The sequence below is a fragment of the Chroicocephalus ridibundus genome, chromosome 15, assembly GCF_963924245.1.
Source record: "Chroicocephalus ridibundus chromosome 15, bChrRid1.1, whole genome shotgun sequence".
Taxonomy (NCBI): domain Eukaryota; kingdom Metazoa; phylum Chordata; class Aves; order Charadriiformes; family Laridae; genus Chroicocephalus; species Chroicocephalus ridibundus.
The window spans coordinates 10,286,942-10,304,686 of NC_086298.1; the positions used below are offsets into that span (position 1 = coordinate 10,286,942).

General features: G+C 50.8%; 1 protein-coding gene across 1 annotated transcript in view; it reads left to right on the forward strand.

Annotated features, from left to right (window-relative positions):
• GPSM1 (G protein signaling modulator 1) overlaps positions 1–17,745 on the forward strand; it is a 79,789-nt gene that overhangs the window by 48,324 nt on the left and 13,720 nt on the right. Inside the window, exons 10-11 of the mRNA XM_063353085.1 lie at positions 1,397–1,467; positions 4,731–4,910. Coding sequence (XP_063209155.1) covers positions 1,397–1,467; positions 4,731–4,910 — 251 coding nt within the window. The remainder of the gene's footprint in view (positions 1–1,396; positions 1,468–4,730; positions 4,911–17,745) is intronic.

Consider the following 17,745-nt stretch of genomic DNA (forward strand, 5'->3'; position numbering starts at 1 on the left):
TTTTGAAAGCAGCAGTGTCTTTGGAGTTGCTGCAGTTTAGAGACAACTTCGGTCGCATCTGGAGCCCTGGTAGAGCTGGACGTGTGGTAATGCAGGAGTATCCCCTGCCTGGTGGCTCTTTCCATTTAACGAGCGTATTCTGCTTACAGTCAGTCTTGAATTGGTTCATGATTTTTTTTTTGCCTTCTCTCTCGTTAAATTTGTCCTGTGAGCGGCTCAGTGGCGCCCTGGATTTGAACAGGGCCCGTGGGGGCTGTTGTAAACATAATTATGCTGTAACAGAAGCAACGGTGCTGTTAGGTAGTGGTGGGAAACTGGGGAATCTTTAGGTTTGGTGAGTTTGCTGTTGCAGGAACCACACAAAGCTCAGTGGTTTCCGTTCTCAGGGCTCAGCGCCGGGATGGGTTTCAATTCACATGCATTCATCCACCCTCCCTGAGGATTTCCCCTGGAGCTTGGAAGTTGTCATGGGACTGTGCGTCCAAAGCTTTCATCTCTGCCCTGTTTGGTGTTGCTGGTGTGGGGTGTCATGTGGTGCCCAGCTAAACTGGACCTTCAGGGAAGGGGAGCAGGAGAGTGAAAGGGCAGAAGCTTTCCCAGATGTGGTGAAGGTGTCCCAGGGCCGTTTGGTAAATCCTGGCTGTGTTAGTGAGCAAGGCAACAGATGCTGGTGGCAGGTTGGATGGAGAAGACATGGAAGTAAAGCGAGTTTGGAAAGCAGGAGCTGAACTGTGTTTCACCCACTCTGTTATTGCTAGAATACTACATTAAAAGGAATTTCATGAAATCTCAAATAAACGTAATGAACGCTGTCAAATATTCTGATCTCTCTGTGAGCTTCAGGGCAAGGTTTTGCTCCCCTTAAGGCTGGGCCTAAGATAGTTAGAAAATACTTGCTCCTTCGCTTAGTTTTCCAGCCCTTGTGACTGTAGAGAAAAGCTCAAAGCTGTGTCCCAGATTACATTCTTTAAGATAAAAACATGAAGATAAAGTAACAAATCCAGGCATCTATTAAATTATATTTTTGTTATGATTTTTCTCCGTGTCAGTCCCCTGACTTTTGTTGTTTAGAGTGGGGTTGGTAACTCCTGAATTCCAGAGACCTCAGTTGAGATCAAGGTCGTAGTGTGACCCGGCCACTGGTTCGGTAGCAAAAGCTTCACGCAGCGGTAGCTGTTGCTGACTGTGCTGTGATAGTGTCTTGAAAAAGACCCAAAACAATAGAGGAAAAAAAAACACGTTTGAACCTCAAGGACAGCACAGCTGCAGCATCCCGTCCTTTTGACTTTGTAGTTAACAGGAGCGGAAGGTCTGGCCTGGTTTGAGTTTTATCTGTGTGACATTAGTGCTGTCAGTGAGTGACACCCTCCTGATGCGAGAGTGCGTTGTTTTGCAGGAGCCAGGCCAAAGAGACTCCAAAGGAACAGCATGGACAGCTTAGACCTCCTGAAGTTCCCTTCTGAAAAGGTAAGCAAAGATGTCTGGTCTCAAAGATTAAATATCAGTAGGAATCTGTAATGGCTTGTTGACTGGCTTCATTTACAGGGAAGTATGCAATTAGCAGATATCATTGGAGTCAATGGGATTAACCAAAGAGGGTTTCTAGAGAGCTTGGAGGAGAGGAACAGCTGGCCTGACTGAAAAGGCACTTAACAACTGAAAGCTGAAAAAGCCACTTCTATGCCTTTTTGAAAAAAACCCAGCCCTTTATTGAGAGGATAATCGCTGGCATTTTAGCCCCTTTAGTGGCTGGTGGCAAATCTCAGTGCCTTATTAGCCCAGCGGAGCGCTGCATGCAGCACAAGTAGGGAAGGAGAGGGCAGAAGCAGGGGATGGTGCGTTGCAAGAGGCAGAGGGTTTTGTTCCAAGGGGCTCTAAGGATTGTCTCTGCTCTGGTTCACTGCTGGAAATGTCAGATCCGAGTAGATCAGCGTTTTCTCAGTCTCCCCAGCGCAAAGTCTGTTTCTACAGTCAGCTGGGAGGCACTGAGCCTTTCCACCTACAGGGATCACTTAAGTTTCTCAGGAAATCCCACGCAGGATCGCTGGGTCTGGTGCAGCCACGGGGCTCAGTCGTGCCCGTTCCTAGCGAAGGTGGCCATGCAAGCAGCCGGGCTCTGCCTTTTTGGAATGTCTTTGGCACAAATAATTTACGTTCGTCCAGCACTTTCTAGGCACAGCTATCCTGAGCATCCCAGGGGGCGTTTCCCCTTTTACAGAAGTGTTACAGAGAGAAAACACTCATCCAAGGTGCAAGGTAGGTGCAGACGGACAATGGCGAACAACCTCAGGCTTGCAAAACCATTTGAGTGCCTAAACATCCCAGTAAGAACTGGGAGGACCAGACAAAAGCTCTTCCCGGAATTAACCCTTTTGGGGAGTTAAATGCTAAACACACATATTCATTCTCCCAAATGCCCGCTGGCCATTTTGGCTCCTACCTGCTTTCACCAGTGTGACTCCAACTCTGGCGTGTTGATAGCAGGGATAGCACTGCCCCGTGTGAGGGAGACGTTCGGCTGTGTATCCTCATCGGAGCAGCGTGGCCCAGAGGACTGGCAGGAGGGAGAGTTTTGCTGATGTGTGATTTGCTGCTAATGCTGTTGGTTTCCTACTCTTTGCTGTAAACGCTGAACCTCATTCAATAGTTCAGGTGTGGTTATGGGATTTCAGGAATTTCCAGGGAGGATGGAGTAAACAGGAGCTGTGGGTCGTCTGTAGCTGTGGAGTCAGACGTGAATAGTCCCGTTTCCCCTGCAGTGGTCCCATGGGGGGTGTGTGAGTTTGCCTCTCCTTGTGGGCGTTTTGGATACAATTCCCCTTCGTCTCTCCTGCTGCAGCTCCTAGGGAGAGGTGATTACAGTCATGGGAGAGGGTTGTTTCCTTCAGGCTTGCTATGGTGAGGGTGATAAGATTGTAAAGAATAAATCGGTGGAGTGAAGTGTGATCTCTCCAGCATCCTCTCATTACTGTCTCACCCTGTCTGCCCATTGTCTCTGCCAGAGAGCCTTCAAAGTCAGCAGGGACCCTGTTACCGCACAGGCCAGGAACTCTTGTCCCTTCCCTCTGCACGCAGTCGCGTGTCTGGGTAGAGCGTATCCGCCAGGAAACACCAGTGTCGGCTCTGAATGTCCCTGCAGATAGCAGGAGCACTACTTCCCTGATCATCCTGATCTCTCCAACCTGTGCCTCATTCCTTGTTTTGAGCTACTCTGTTTTTAGCTCCTAGCCATTGGTTCTTGTTTATTCCTCTCTCTACCAGACTAAAAATCTTTTTATCGCATGCTGGTTTTTACCCTGAAGGTGTTTATGTGCTGTAATTGAGTCATCTATTCTTTTTGTCATGGACTAAACAGTTTGAGGGCTCTAACTAAGGCAATAAGGCATGGTAAGGCAGTTTCCCTCCAGTTCTGAAATCCATTTTTGTGGCTGCTTTTCAAAATGTGGACACCAGCCTGGCTGCAGTTGGCCCCATCAATAGCATCTAGGGAAATGAATCTCTCCTTACTTGTTCTCACGGTTCCTGTTTGTATTGCAAGGAATGGAAAAGTCATTTTGGCTACAGCATCCTACTGTGCTGTTGGTGTGCTGTGACTTCAGATCCTGTGCACTATCCTCAGCTTTTCAGTCTATGGGCACTTAAGTCCTAATCTTGTGGGCCCTTGGGTCATCTCCTGAGCCATGCTCGAGCTTCATTCACCTGCCTGTGGTTGCTGCAGTGAGGACACCCTGGGGAGTCCCCTCAGTGCTTCATGTATGATAAAGAGGTGATTTGCCACCAGAAACACTGATGCCCAAAAGCATCCAAGCAGCTTTAGGCACTCAGTTCCCACCAGTTACACGTAAAGTGCCTGGTGCCTTTAATAAGTCTTTGGAGCTAAACACTGAATACTCCTGCTTGTGCTTCTATACGAGGGCCTCATCTGTGTGGCAGCAGTAACCAGGCTGTTATGGTAATACAGGCAGGGCCATTAACTTGAGTCTTCTGACAGAGAAGGGGTAGAGTCGTGTGTGTCTTACAGGAAGGGGGTGAGAACAGCCAGGCGTGGGGCAGGGCCTGGAAAAGTGAGGAGCTGCAGTGAGAAGGGACAAAAACTTCAAGAGGTGTGTAACCTCTTGTCACCTCAGTTTCCCCGTGCATTACATGGGGGTGATAACCCTGTATTTTATATGTCTATGGGAGCACTGAGCACAAGGATTTAAGAGAGCGAAAGAGGACAGCAGTGAGAGAACCGGGGACTGCTCATAACCATCGGCTGTAGTTGGTCGTGTTACCCTGCAGTCCCCACGTGCCTCTGGTAGCATGAGGGTTGTCAAGAGACCTGAACCGTTCATGTCAACCTGGCTTTGAGGAAACCGTTGGGTAAGGGCTCTTCTTGCTGAAGACAGTGGGAGACACTGAGGCAGGCAATGGTCCAGCCCTACTTCTACCGGCATACCTGGGTTTTTTTAAGAGGATGCTACTTTTCCCTGACTCACCCTGTGGAGAAGTTGACTGCTGTCTGTTGTTTGGGTGATGCTTACTCTCCACTCATTAAAATCACATGCTGTAGAGATAGACAGAATGTCCTCATTCAACCCTGCACATGACAAGTGGCAACTCACACCGTCTAAACTCCACATTAACTTCTTGCTTCTTTGCGTCTCCTGTTCTGCGGATACTTGCCAACAGATCTCCATGTAAACCGGAGATGGCCAATTTGTGTGATGACTGTTTCTTGCTCTCCCAAGGACCAGAATGGGGACAGCCATCATGTGGGAGACCTGAAGATCTCAGGAAAAGAGTTCTTGTCGTTACCTGCGAGGTCCAAGAAATACCGGGAGCACCAATCCAGTTCAGAGAGGAAGTCCCAGGGGTCAAGTACGTCACCACTGGATACCAGCGAAGTCCGAGTCCAGGTGTCACAGTCGGTAGGAAGATGATTTTTTCTTACAGTACTGATCTGGGGGTTTCTTGTAGCATGTTTGTTCTTACCTCATTTCTAACCTTGTGTGTGGGTGGCAGTGTGGCCTGTTGGCTGGAAAACAGAGCCTGCATCTGGCTCCTCTCTTGACTGTTTTGGCAACTGTAGGCAGATCATTTTGCCTTTTTGAGCCTCAGCCTCAGCCTGAGCCTCATCCATTTAACAGAACAATGGTACCACCCTCCATCATGAACTCGTTTATGAGAGCTTGGTATTTAGTGGTGGTATTTCTAACCTTCTCTTGAGGGATGGGAGTCCAGACCTGAAGTTTCCTGACTTTGTGACTGTCAGGATGTGGTGCTTTGAATTCCAGAACAACACAGCAATTTGGACCCTTTGCTTTGCGCAGCCCGACTTCATCAGCCTCCCTCAGTTCATAAGGAGTGGGCTTGTTGCCTTCAAGAAACAGAGCCCTTTTCAGCTTTTGATGAGCAGCCGAAAATGGTGGTTGCCTTTGCCAAATGTGGGACCTTAGGTCCTGTCCCCTCTCATCTCCTGATCACGTTGATGGTCTCCAGAGTGGCAATCCGCAGAGTGGTCTCCAAATTCATCAGTCATTAGGCACAGATGATAGAAAATCATTGTCGAAGAGCTTCTCTTTGGAAGCAAGTTAGGCAGAGCATGCTTCCTGAAGAGCAGAAGCTGGCAAGAGGAGCTGGCCGTGATGTGAGTGATTTATGGGTTACTGGCACGCAGCAAGTCCTGTGTTGGGTGTTGAAGAGCTCTGACTCAGTCTGTGCTTGCCTCCCCAGAAGGTGGTGGGGACCTGTGCCCTGGAAAGCTCTCCACATGCCTTTTTGATGTCTTTAGCTTGAACAATTGAGCTGTTTGTTAGGCCGTTATCTTCCAGTTAATGTTCATGTTTGTTGTGACATGTGGCAAATACAATGTCCTGGGGAGGCTTCCTGCAGCTGTAGTGGTTTTGTTCTCAGTCCTGGAGACAGGGATCACACCCACAAACGATGGCATGTTTCTGGATCGTGGGAGGGGGCTCGGTGATACTTGAACTCAGTGATCTCGAGTGAGGAGCCTCAAGTCCTCAGCTTGTTGTTGCCAGGAGATAGAACGTAACAGCAAAGATTTAACGATTGCACGTATTTTTGAAAGTATTTGGGCTCTTGCTTTCTGCTGAGGCTGTAACACACACTATCACAATCCTGTGATCATGCAGTGATTCCAGATGGAATAAAATCTAAGCCAGGAAAGATAGACCTATTTTTTCTTGCCATTTAAGAAAAGCAAAATAAAATATTTTTGTGCTGGGTAACAAACAGTCTGAGCTGCAGAGCTTGGGATGAAGCCTGTCTGTACAGTGAGGGCGCTTGAAAGTGTTTCTAGCACTGAGCCATTTGTTCCTGGTCTGCGGGTCATGGGGAGAACAAATCCTGCTGTACCTGCGTGCATTTGCGCACATACGCATCCCTTTTTGACCACAGACATTCCTGATTTTCAGTTCTCTGACCACTGGAGACAGGATCTTTACACCAACTCAGTTTTTTTTAGACTTCTCTGAGCTCATTCTTCATTCCCAACAGTGCTCGTGGAAATGTTCTAATAGCAAAAGCATTTCCTACCGCTCACCGGTGCAAACATGATCATTGAGAAGGAAAACAAAGCTCATCTGAGCCAGAAAGGAGACAGCAGCACGGGGGCATCCAAGACAAGACAAAGGCAGAAAAAAACCTCACTTCTGCCAGAAATAGCCATGTATAAAAATAACTCAGATGTTCAGCCAGAAACCAAACACAAGTCATGCTCCATCAAAAGCAAGGCAAAAAGCATTCCTCAGGAGTGTGGTTGTGAGTACATAGACTGTCTAAGAAAAGGCCCCGTGGGACATTGCCAACCACCAGTGACCTCGTGACGGTGCACATGGGGTTTTGGTGAATGTCCATGAAAAAGCAAGTGTAGAGATACACATTCCAGCCACAGGAGGTGCCTTTCGGACACGTGGGGTACATCCTGGCTCCTGACTGACGGAATGTGTGAGCCGGCGAAGGACACGCTGCTCCTCCCACCCTTCCTGAATGCAAAGGATGCGCAGCAGGGATGCAAAGCCCGGGGTTTGCTCTTGCAGAGGGTGGCTCAGGCTCTCCCTGCCTGCTGCACTCCCATTCTTTCACCATCTGCTCTCCCAAGGCCTCTTCCCTCTGTGCCCTGACGTTGCAGTGTGTGCGTGTGTGTGTCAGCTCCCTGAGTGCCTGTGAGCTGAGCTCCAAGAGTCCATTTTCAGCTCAGTTCCCAGGCACGCCTGGTGCACGTGGTAGTGAAATAGCATTGAGTGAATTCAACAGGATATGCAGAGCAGCAATGTGTGGAAAAAAGATGGTATCTTCCTCCTTTCAGACACTAAACGTCTCCCATTTTATCCCAAGAGAGAGTTGGTCAATGCTCTCAGCAGTGCTTGTGGCTGGAGGAGAAGGGAGACTGCCTGTCTTACGCTTTAAAGAATGCCCCTTATTTGGTATCTAATGGACCATAGACCATAAAAGTGACAATGACAAGTGTTTTATTTGTTTTTTCTTCAGGCCAGTAGCTATACAGAGTTATGTAGCATGATCAGGGTTGCAGTCTTTGTAGGCAGATGCTCTGAATGGCAGAGGGGAGTCTGGCAAAATGCAGGTGGGATACAAAACCTCCCAGTGTTGCTATCGGTGGGGCATCCTGCCATCCTTCCTTGCCAAGGAGACCGGAGCTCCCAACTCGGTTTTGCCCCTGCCTGTGCACCCACAAAGTGAAGGCAGGTGTATTTATATCCCCTTTCCTGAAGTTTTCTGAAACACCCTCAGAAATCCAGGAGCTCCTCAGAAACCAGAGCTGGAGAGGCTCAGGAGGTGTTTGAAATTCTGGTGCCTGGTGATGCTGCATGTGCTGTTTGCCCAGGCATAGGAGTAAATGGTCTGTCACCCCTGTTGCAGGCAGGCAGGAGCCTCGCTGGCACGTGGCTTACACCAGCTGGTTGTCTTCAGACCATGCCCTGCCACACATGACATACCCTCCAGAAAGGGCTCTTTTGCCAGGGGAACGTCTCTGCAGTACGTTCTGGTGGATGAGGCTGGGTCACTTCAGGTGAATTTTGTTTTGTGTTGGTGCTCCCAGCTGACAGTTACGCCAGCCTGACTTCGTAGCATAGACCAGACCTCAGAACACTTAAAAGTTGGTCTCACCTTGCAGGTACTTGCCAAAAGCAAAGCAACCCATTGCCTTGTGTTCTGTGTTTGTCCCCGTCTGTCAGAGGGCTGCCAGGGCCACGTCAGTCTGTTGTATGGGGAGTGTGGGTGGGCTTTTTTGAAAAGCTGTAATTCTTTTTAAATTCTTTAAATCAAATGTAGTAAACCCCCCCCCAAGATGGGAGAGAAGCTTTCCCTGGTAAGGCTGTTCAGACAAGAATCTTCCCCGATTCCTCATTTTGTGAATGTTCAAAGCAAAAATCATCTTTAATCCATCAGTAAAGAGCAAGTCCTTAATTAGAGGTGAGCTCTGATGGTTGATTTAAGGTGCTTTTATGGGATGCCACGATACCCGCCGTCCCATCGGGAGGCGTGCACCCAGCCTACGCACGCAGTCCTGGGTACTGCTCTCCCACAGTCGTTTTGCAGAGGGGAACCAAGGCTGTGCACAGGGGTGCCCCGGAACAAACCTTGTCCCAGGACTCCCAGGCCCCAAGCTGAGTGATGAAATCTCTGGATAAGTCCTGCTGTCAACACGGCCACTGGCCTCCTCCCGAAGGGGCCTCCCTGCAGCGGGGAGGTCCCTGGGACAGGCAGGTCCCGCGGGTGCAGTGCCTGAGTCAGAGCTCCCGGCTTCGCTGCCCATCTCTGCCTCGTGTTTCCCTCCCTCTTCCCCATCTGCGTGATGGGGTAATGCTGCTTCCCTGCCTACCCTGGGGAGGTTACAGAGGCGTGATGATGGCTGTAAAGTTGTTTGAGCTGTGGATGGCAGGAGCTGTGGTGGTGTTATTAGCATTGGTGATGATGATGCTAATTACTGAACTGCTGGGAAACTCCCCATGGGAGGAGGCGGGAGAGGGGAGGGGAGGCAGGAAAAAGGGAAGGGAGGCGAAGTGAGCTCGGGGATGGAGAGGAGCCTGTCCCTGCTGGCAGCTCTGTCGGGCCCTGGGAGAAGGGCTCAGCCTGTTAGCAAAGCCGTGGGGATGCTGGGATGGATAGGAGAAGCCATGGCCCAGGTGCTGCGTAAGGTAGGAGAGCGTGCCAGGGCCTGCGGCAGGTCCCTCCCTGCGGCTTAGACCTTCCTGCCACGGCGGTGCAAGATGCTGGTGTTGCACGCGATGGAGAGCTTGTGCAGGAGGGTTGTATCGGTGGTGGGGCAGAGAAACGTGTTTCCTTACCCCTCCCGTGGCCCCGTGAAGGTGGGGAATTTCCCAGCCATGGCTGGTGGTCGCTGGGAGGAGAGGGACCAGGACTGCCTGGGTCTGCGGGACGCGCAAAGGCAGGGTCCTCTTCTCCTTTGAGGTCAGATCTGGAGCTCCTGCGGGAAGATTCAGGGCAGTGAGTGCCTGGTTTTCCACAGGCAGAGCAAAGGTGGGTTTGGGCTGGGAGAAGCTGGGGAGGGGGAGATGCGTTTGTTTGCGTTTTCTGTCCGTCACAGCGGAGCCTTGAGCAAAAGTAGCCACATTAGAGCTTGGTCCCTGTGCCTGCAGTCAAGGGCGGCCGGATCCGAGTGCTCCCTGGGACTCATGCACCGCACGCTTTCGGAGTTTCCCCCCTTTTAAAACTAACATCAAAGCAGAAGGTTTTGTACCACATGAGGCTTGCAGACATCAAAGGCTTGCTCATAAATTTAACCCCTCTGCAGAGAAGGTCATAACGCGCCAGCTCTTGATTGACTTGGTAACAGCTGTATTTTAGAGGGCTACTAGAAGGATGTGATTTTTCTAACACTTCAGAAATAACAGAGGTTGTGTGTCCCTCACCCCCCTCTCTGAGAGCAGCCACTGCGGAAAAAGGAGGGGGCCCATGGAAGAAAGGGTCTCTGTATTTCTGAAAAGACTGTCTGGGGAGAGGCTGGGGACCTGCACCAATTCTGGGCCTTGTGTTTGAGGTCAGCACCGAGCTAAAATCTCTGAAGTCATGGGACTGTGCATGTGCAAGGGGTAAAGCACTTTATTGGGTCAAGGTCCAACAGCTGGAACAAAAACCATGGAGAGAGGTAAGGATTGAACCCAGTCCTCTCCCTTCCTTGGGGATCCATGCTCTAGAAATGATCCTGTTCATCTGGACTCTCCTCTTCCCAGGGGAGTGCATCAGCTCGAGGGAACGCTTCCTTGCTCTTCAAACCTGTCATCCATCCTGTCCTCAACAAAGACCATTTATAGTCAAGAGAAAGAGGAGCCGTGTTTGATTGCAGTGATGACTTGCAGAGATGGGTTGCTGATGTATTTAGACTCTGAACGATTTGCAAGTACGCTGCATCGCCAAGCATTCCCTGGGACAAATGTTTTTATAAGACCATTTTTATGATTACGGTGAGAAGCAACCATAAAAGAAGGGAAAATTTTCTAGTTCATATCCCCCCGCACCAAAGGCAGGTTGCCAGAGCTCTTTTGATGGTTTTTCTCTCTCGTGGTTTTCTAGTGGTGTGTCAGGTCGCAGGAGCGATGTGCAGAGCGGGTGCCCATGGTTGATGCTCTGCCTGGCCTCCAAGTGTGAGAGTTCAGTGCCTGCTGTCACTGGGAGGGGAGCAGAACTGGAGGGCAGCGTGGGGTCTGTGGCGGAGCTGGGCAGGGAGGTCCTGCCTGTCCCTGCCGAATCATGTGTTGTCCAGGCTGTCAGGTGCTCCCATCTGTCCCCTGTGACTTCACCATGGACTGCAGAATTGGCCAGATGGGTGCTCGGGTGCAAGGATAAATACAGCCTCAGGGGCGTCCCCCCAGACACTTGCACTCTGGCCCCGAAGCTTCTTTCCCTGGTTGTCTTGTGTTGTTTGGGAGAAGATTAAACTGATGCTTCCTTGCAGTCCCTCTGGAGCTTGAACGCGGGGTTTGCACCAGGCAGCCTTTGCTGCTCTGTGGCGGCTGGCTGTGCATCTTACCTCTCTTTTAAGATGAAGTGCTAGCCTCTTTGTCTTACTGATGTGTAAACGACCGCAATGCAAGGGCAGTGCAAATGCACGCCCTCCTTCATCCCACAGTCTTTATATTTTGTTTAACTGCATGGATATAATTACGCCATTATCGTTGGTCAGGCTTTCTGGTGTAAACGTGCTCCAAGAATCCAAGAGTGAGGGGGATGGAGAGGAAGAGAGAAGCCAGAGTCAGGGAGATAAATTTAAGACTGTTCCTATGACACCTGGAGGCTGCTGGGCTGGTGTCAGTCCTGTTGGAACTGAGCAGGTAAACACTGAGCCGTGGCTCGTTCTCGTAATGCTTTTATCTTCCTGTTCAGTTTGTGGGACCTTCTGTAGTGCTTCGTGCAGACGCAGACCTGGGAGACAGGCTGAGGCTGAGATATTTCCTAGCTGGAGGCAGGACACGCCGGGAAACTTCCTGCAGGGCTTGAGTCTGGCAGGTATCGGGAGACTTCCAGGGATTTGGGCTGTTCGGAGAGGCAGCCAGTGACGTGGTTGCCTCCCCAGTGTCATCTTAAACTGTCTGACCTTTCCTTCCATATATCCATACGAGTCTCTTTGTTAAGCTCTAGGGCCCTTCTTTTCTTTAGCTCCTCTTGTCTGACTCAGGTGGGCTGCTTGCACAGATGCTGCGTGACCCAGGAGGGATTTAAAAAATGCTCTCCCAAATCTAGAGGTGCAGCAGGGACAGCAGAGCCACAGCCAAGACTCTCGTGAGTTTTGCAGTGCAGAGCCCTGGCACACGCTGTTCTCGCTGGGACTTTAGCGCTGGCATGGGAGGCAGGGAAATAAACGGGTAGATAGAAAATCTCTGCAAAGTAACTGCACAGAGATGGTGGGGGGAGGTAATAGCATTTTCTGGCTTGCACTGCCTTTGCCGCGTTCATTGCCTCAGAGGTAAATTATCAGTTTCTTCCTTAAATATTAACAGCTGCCAGGTAATGAATTCCCCCTCTCTGTTTTATAATGGCACTAAAATTGGGATTTGCCTTGGTTTTCTCTGTAATTATCCAATGAGAGCGTGTGAGCGAGAGGGAGGCATGGCAGGCTCTGCTGCAGGCAAGTGTCGTGCCTGGGGGACTGCGCCGGCGTGTGGGGCTGGGGCTGCACAAGCAGCTACATGGGGCTTATGGTTTTACGATCCTTCATTAAGTTACTTTTTCTCCTGCAGAGGGGCAGGTCTGGGAGGTAGGCTAGAATCTGTAGTTGGGGTAAAAGCCAGAATTACCTGCCAGGCTCCTTGGCAACCTGGGGAGGAGAAGCTGGTCCTGGCGAGGCGTGGTCGGGAGGGAGCAGTGTCCCCGGCAGGGAGAGGTGAGGCAGGAGCCGTCCTGGTCCTCCAGAGCGCTGGGGCTGAATGCTGTGCTTGTGCCTCTGCCGGCAAACCCCTCCTCGCTTGGGGATGGCACCTGCATTTTGGGCAGCTCTGTGACTTGAGGTTTGGGTTTGTGAGAGACCAGCTGTCCTCAAGGAGCTGTGCGCAGACCCCTGTGCTCTGCACAACAGTCCATGTTGTGCCAGTCCAAGGCTTTTCCTTTGCATCCTCTGCCTTGCTTGTCTGGGTGGCCAGAGAGGCTTCTGCCCTGCAGAGTCCAAACATGGGAGTCCAGAGACTCTGCCTTAGATGCCTTGGGTGCAATGTAGATGGCTGCCTGGCCTGATTAGGAAGCAGCGATCATCTCTTCTACCCACAGCTTTTGCTTATGAGAAGGATATGGACACTGGCTGCTTTAACCACCCCGTGCAGCCGGGTCCCAGGGGGGTCTCTGGCCGGAGCAGTGGGCTTTTCAGCACGCAGGAGACTCAGCTGATGCTGTTTTCATTGTGGAAAAGTGACTGCTCTGCTACAGAGCCCCTCGAGGTGCAGTGAATGGTTTTGACACTTCTTAATTTAAGCCAGAAAAAGGTCAGACTGTGATCTCTGGGTCACCTGTGAATATTTGACCCTTTTGGGTGCTGAAGCAGGAGAAATGACCCTTACAAAGTGCGCTGTGCATCACAGGACAAGTGTTAACTATTCTCTCCCTTTGTCCTGCAGATGATATGGAGGGCAAAAGCTAAGTAGAAAAGAGAACCTGTCACCACTTAAGAGGCAGATAACACCCACACGTTCTGTGGGACAGGATGACGGTATCTGTACGGGCAGTGGCTCAATCAGTATCCTTCATCTGGGGCAGCAATGAGTTGAGGATTGCTTGCTCAGGGCTGGTCCTTGCAGTGTCCTGCCCACTTTTTGCTCTGAAGAGAAGCAAGGCAGAGGTATCGCTGCCTCCGTGCCTTGGCGTCAGCCCCTAGACCTTGTCCTTGGTGAGATACTTCACTGGTTAAGGTCCCAGAGATAAAGCTGAATTCCTTATCTTCCTGTCCTCACGATATTCTTGATACTGGTACACCCTGTTTCTGCTTCTTCCCACTACTCCTGTCCCTTGCTTCTCCTCCTCCCAGACTGAGGTCAGGTTGTGAATCAAAGCTGTGCTGTGGAAGGGAGATAGGAGGCAGGATTTAACACAAGCCTGGGCTTGTGCATCAACTGCATGCATAAAAAAGGAACATAATGGCTCAAGGATGCTTTGCGCTGAGAAGCAGGGGAATGTATGAAGGCCCATCTGAGAACCCCATATTCCATCCATAACTGGCTAAGCATTGGAGGCCAGTTTTGGAGGTAGAAAACTGTAAGAAAGATCCTCTCACCAAAGGAACCTGCCCTAGGAAGGAGGTAAAAACTGAACTGGTTGTCCAAGGTCTCCCAGCAGGCCTGTGTTGGAGGTTACAACAGAAGGTCTGCAGACCGGCCAGTCCAGTGGGCCAGGCTGGAGCTGACTAACCAAGCTACTGAAATACATTCTTTTTCCCCTGACTCACTGTAACTGAGTTTTCAGTTATTGGCACTTTGAAGCTCCTTGCCTTGCCTTTCTCCCGGCAAATTGTCAGCCATCAAGAGACAGTAAGAGAGATGTACACTCACCATTTCCTAGAAGCTGTCACTTTAAAGAGAACAATACTAAAAAGAGGGATGAATCAAAGCCAGACCCAGAGCAATAAAACTCCAAATGTTTGACTTCTCTCAAAATCTGGAACTCTTCATTCATTTCTAGGGTCTCTGCTGTGCCTGGGGCACTTTGTACGTTCACAGTTCCGGCCTCTCGCGTTTAATAAACTACACATGCCAGAAGAGCTTAAAAAAAAATATCATAGTCCAGGTTCTCTTTGGATGTAAATCAGCATAACTCTGCTTAAATCAATGGAGCTATAATGACACCAGATGACACAGGGGCCTCCAGTGACTTGGGAGGCCCCTGACCCAAAATCCCTGACCAGGGATTTTGTTTGGTTTTCTTGCATGAGTATCTCTTGCTCAGGCAAACGCGAGCGCAAGAGGCAGCGTGGCTGTGCCTGTGCTTCACTGGGGCGCCAGCAGTGCCCTCTCTCCATGCCAGCGCCGGGGGCGGAGCTCCCAGCTGTGACTGGTGGCATCTGGGATGTAAGGGAGCACCTGATGGACCCAGCCTGTCTCTGTGCGTGGACTGAGGCTGGGAAGGGAGCGTGGTCTGGCTGGGCTTGCTGGAGCCGTGCTGTCGGCTTTTCTGTTGCTTGGTGGGTTTATGTAGATCATCTTTTCTGTACCGGTAACTTGAGTTTCTCTTTATATGAATTATACTTAAAAATGGGGAAACGCACCCTGATAATATGGGGTTTGGGTTTCATTTAGGGACAGACCTGTAGCAGTGCAGGAGCCTGTATAATCAGAGCAGTTTTGTCTGTACTTTGTCGCTGGTAACGGCTGTTACCCGCTGCAGGACAGGGCTATGGCGCTGGAGGCTCTCCCAGCAGACACAAACACAGCACGGCCTTGGGGCAAGTTTGGCTTCTGCCTGTTATTGCCCAGCTTTGGGGAGGCCAGATCACAGCCTGCGGGCAGCTTGTCCCGTGTGGTCGCTTGGGCATCCTGCCCGGAGGCCACCCCGCTGCCTTCCTTCATCACCAGCGCAGCTCCATCCCCAGCGTTCGTTTCTGGTCAGGCAGGAGAGTTCAGCCACCCAGGCGACGGGCAGTAGCCTCCTCTGGTTGCTCTTTAACCCCCCGCTTATGGATAGACGCGGTCCCGTCTAATGCCAATCCTCTCTTCTGGATTTAGGATGGCCTTGGGGTGAGCGAAGGTTTTGGGTCTCTCTGAGTTGTCCTTGTGTCGGTGCTTGGACTACGTGCAGGAAACTGGGGCTCCCTGGGAGCTGGCTGAGGGTCCTCCACAGTTGCGGGATTAAGGAGAAGGGTGTGAATCCATAAATCAAAGGAGCCTGAAATAAGGAAGGTCCAAGTGCTGTTTCTTTGAGATTTCATGATACAAAAACTCTTGTGGCAGCCCAAAGGCTCCCTCTTGCCCCTGTATGAGTGTGAATGCGGCTGTCGAGGGGGTGTCAGGGTTAGGGGTGCCAGCAGGCAAATCCCAGCTGGACAGGGAGAAGACCAGGACAGGCAGAAGACCAGGAGAAGGTCTCCCTGCTCTTGGCAGTCGCTGCCCGCTGGGAAGGGCACAACCTGCGTCCGGGTTAATGTGGCGATCACGAGTCTCTGCTCACACCTCACCTTCAGCCTGCATCCACGTTTCCCATTAGCAGTGCTATTTTGAGCCTCCCAAAGCAATTAACACCAATTAATCTAAAAAAGCCTAAATAATGGTTTTTCAGAGCCCCTGGCTCCTTCCTGTGCCCCATGCGGCCCCAGAAGGCTGCAGCCCGAACCTGGCAGGGAGCTGAGCCCAGTGACGTGCTTCGTGTGCAGGGACTGCTGGGGAAGCTCCTTGGGGAGATGTGCAATTAGGGAAGGGCTCCTAATGATGCTGTGGATCCAACTTTTCCATCCTGGATTGTGGTGTCTGTGCCACAGAGAGAGTTGCAGTTCCCTGCAGTGCTTGTTAAGCTGGAGTTGAGGGGAACTGTCGGTGCAGCAGAGTAAAACCACTGAATATGCTTGGGTGCAAGAGGTGCACGTCCCCTGAGATGTGCAGAAAAGTCCCTGGAGGATTTTTTGCCCGTATCCAAAGCCATTTGCATCCTGGTATTCTCTGGGCACTGTCACATGGAGCAAATCAGCCTCCCCATCTTTGCCTTCCCCAAACGGGGCGTAGTTTCATCTTGCCCTTTCAAACAGCACGTACCAGAGCAAGAGCTGCTTTTGGCTGATAGGAGAAGCTGTTCCTGTGTTTGCATGTGATTTTTGTCTTACCTGTTTAAGCTCTTCTGAGGAGGGCTGTGTCTGACCATCGCTGAAATGGTAAACCGGGGGTACCGGCCCCAGGATCCTCCCTGCCCCGGCAGGGCCAGGATTTCATGTTTTGTGGGGTGCCTTGCGTAACAAGGCCTTGATCTTGAGCGCGACCTTCAGGCAGTACTGGGATAGGGTAAATAATAATTAAGATTTGGGCGTTTGCTGCAGTGAAGGGTGTTTATGTGAAGGTTAGGTGTGCATTATGGGTGCAAATGTAGATGGGTGTGTGCGGCTTCCACCGACTAACTTCACCCGATCGTCACCGCCCCTGGTAAAGGTGCTGCCTCTGCTCAGCTGCTTTTTAACACAGCGCTGTGCTAAGAGCAAGTAGGTGTCTAAATAAAAGTACATTTCAAGAAAGCAGCACAATTTTGGCAATCTGGAGACAAGTAGGCTCTTTTGCAGAGCGTTTTCAAAGCAAATTGTCAGTCGGTTCCCATTTAAGATGCACCGAGCGCAGTGTATGGCGGGGAGGAGGGCATTGCTGCTGCTGGGGGAGCGTTGGATCATTTCCATCGCTGGAGAGGAGCGTGTCCTTTGCCGGCAGCGGGCTCACAGGCACCTGTCTCCTCCATCACTCTGGATGGGCTGGAAGCGGGGAGGTGTCGCGGTCCGGTGGATAGAGGAGGTGACTGGGAGTGGAGCACTATATATTAACCTTGGCTTCTGTGCTAATTAATCAAGAATATGGGTTATACCATTTAAAGCAATGGAGTTATTTCAGTTTAGCAAATTACTGCTGCTCAGCTGAGACTCAACAGCTGAGCGGGGTCCTAGTTCCACCCCCCTCCAACTGCAAGGTAAATCCCTGCGACCAGCGTCAGCTAAAACACCCTGCTTTGCTGCTGGGGTGTGTTGCGGTGAGCACGGCCGGGTACCGCAGCTCTGTCTGAGGCTGAGCATCGGTTACGCTCCCAGAATTCACTGCTTGCTGCCGTCTGCCTGTAACCTGAATTGTTTCGAGCAAGTAGTTCAGGTTCACTACCACTTCTGGTATCTAAGGGACCTCCAAGGTTTTGATCGGCCAAATTGGCCTCTGGAGCTTCCCATCGTCTCCCATGGACTGGAGAGACTGACACGGAATGACAATGCTTCTAACCTGTCTCCTTGGTTCATAATTCAAGCTTTAGGTGCTAAACCTAGGCTTGTGTGTTTCTATTAAATGGTGGCGGGGAAAGCCAGCCTGGCCTGGTAAATGCTGGCAAAACCTATGTGGAAAAGTTGCTACATTAACTACAGGGCATTGATGTAGCTCTTTGAGGACTGTCTGAATACGCTGACTAACATATTCCCTCCCAAAGAGAAACCAGAAGTAATTTCCACACTATGGATGCACTGGTCTCGGCAGCGAGGGCTGGCTACCTGCACCTGTGATTGCAGGGTAGATGACAGCATTGCTGGGGAAAAAGTGTAAATCCAGAATTAATAAG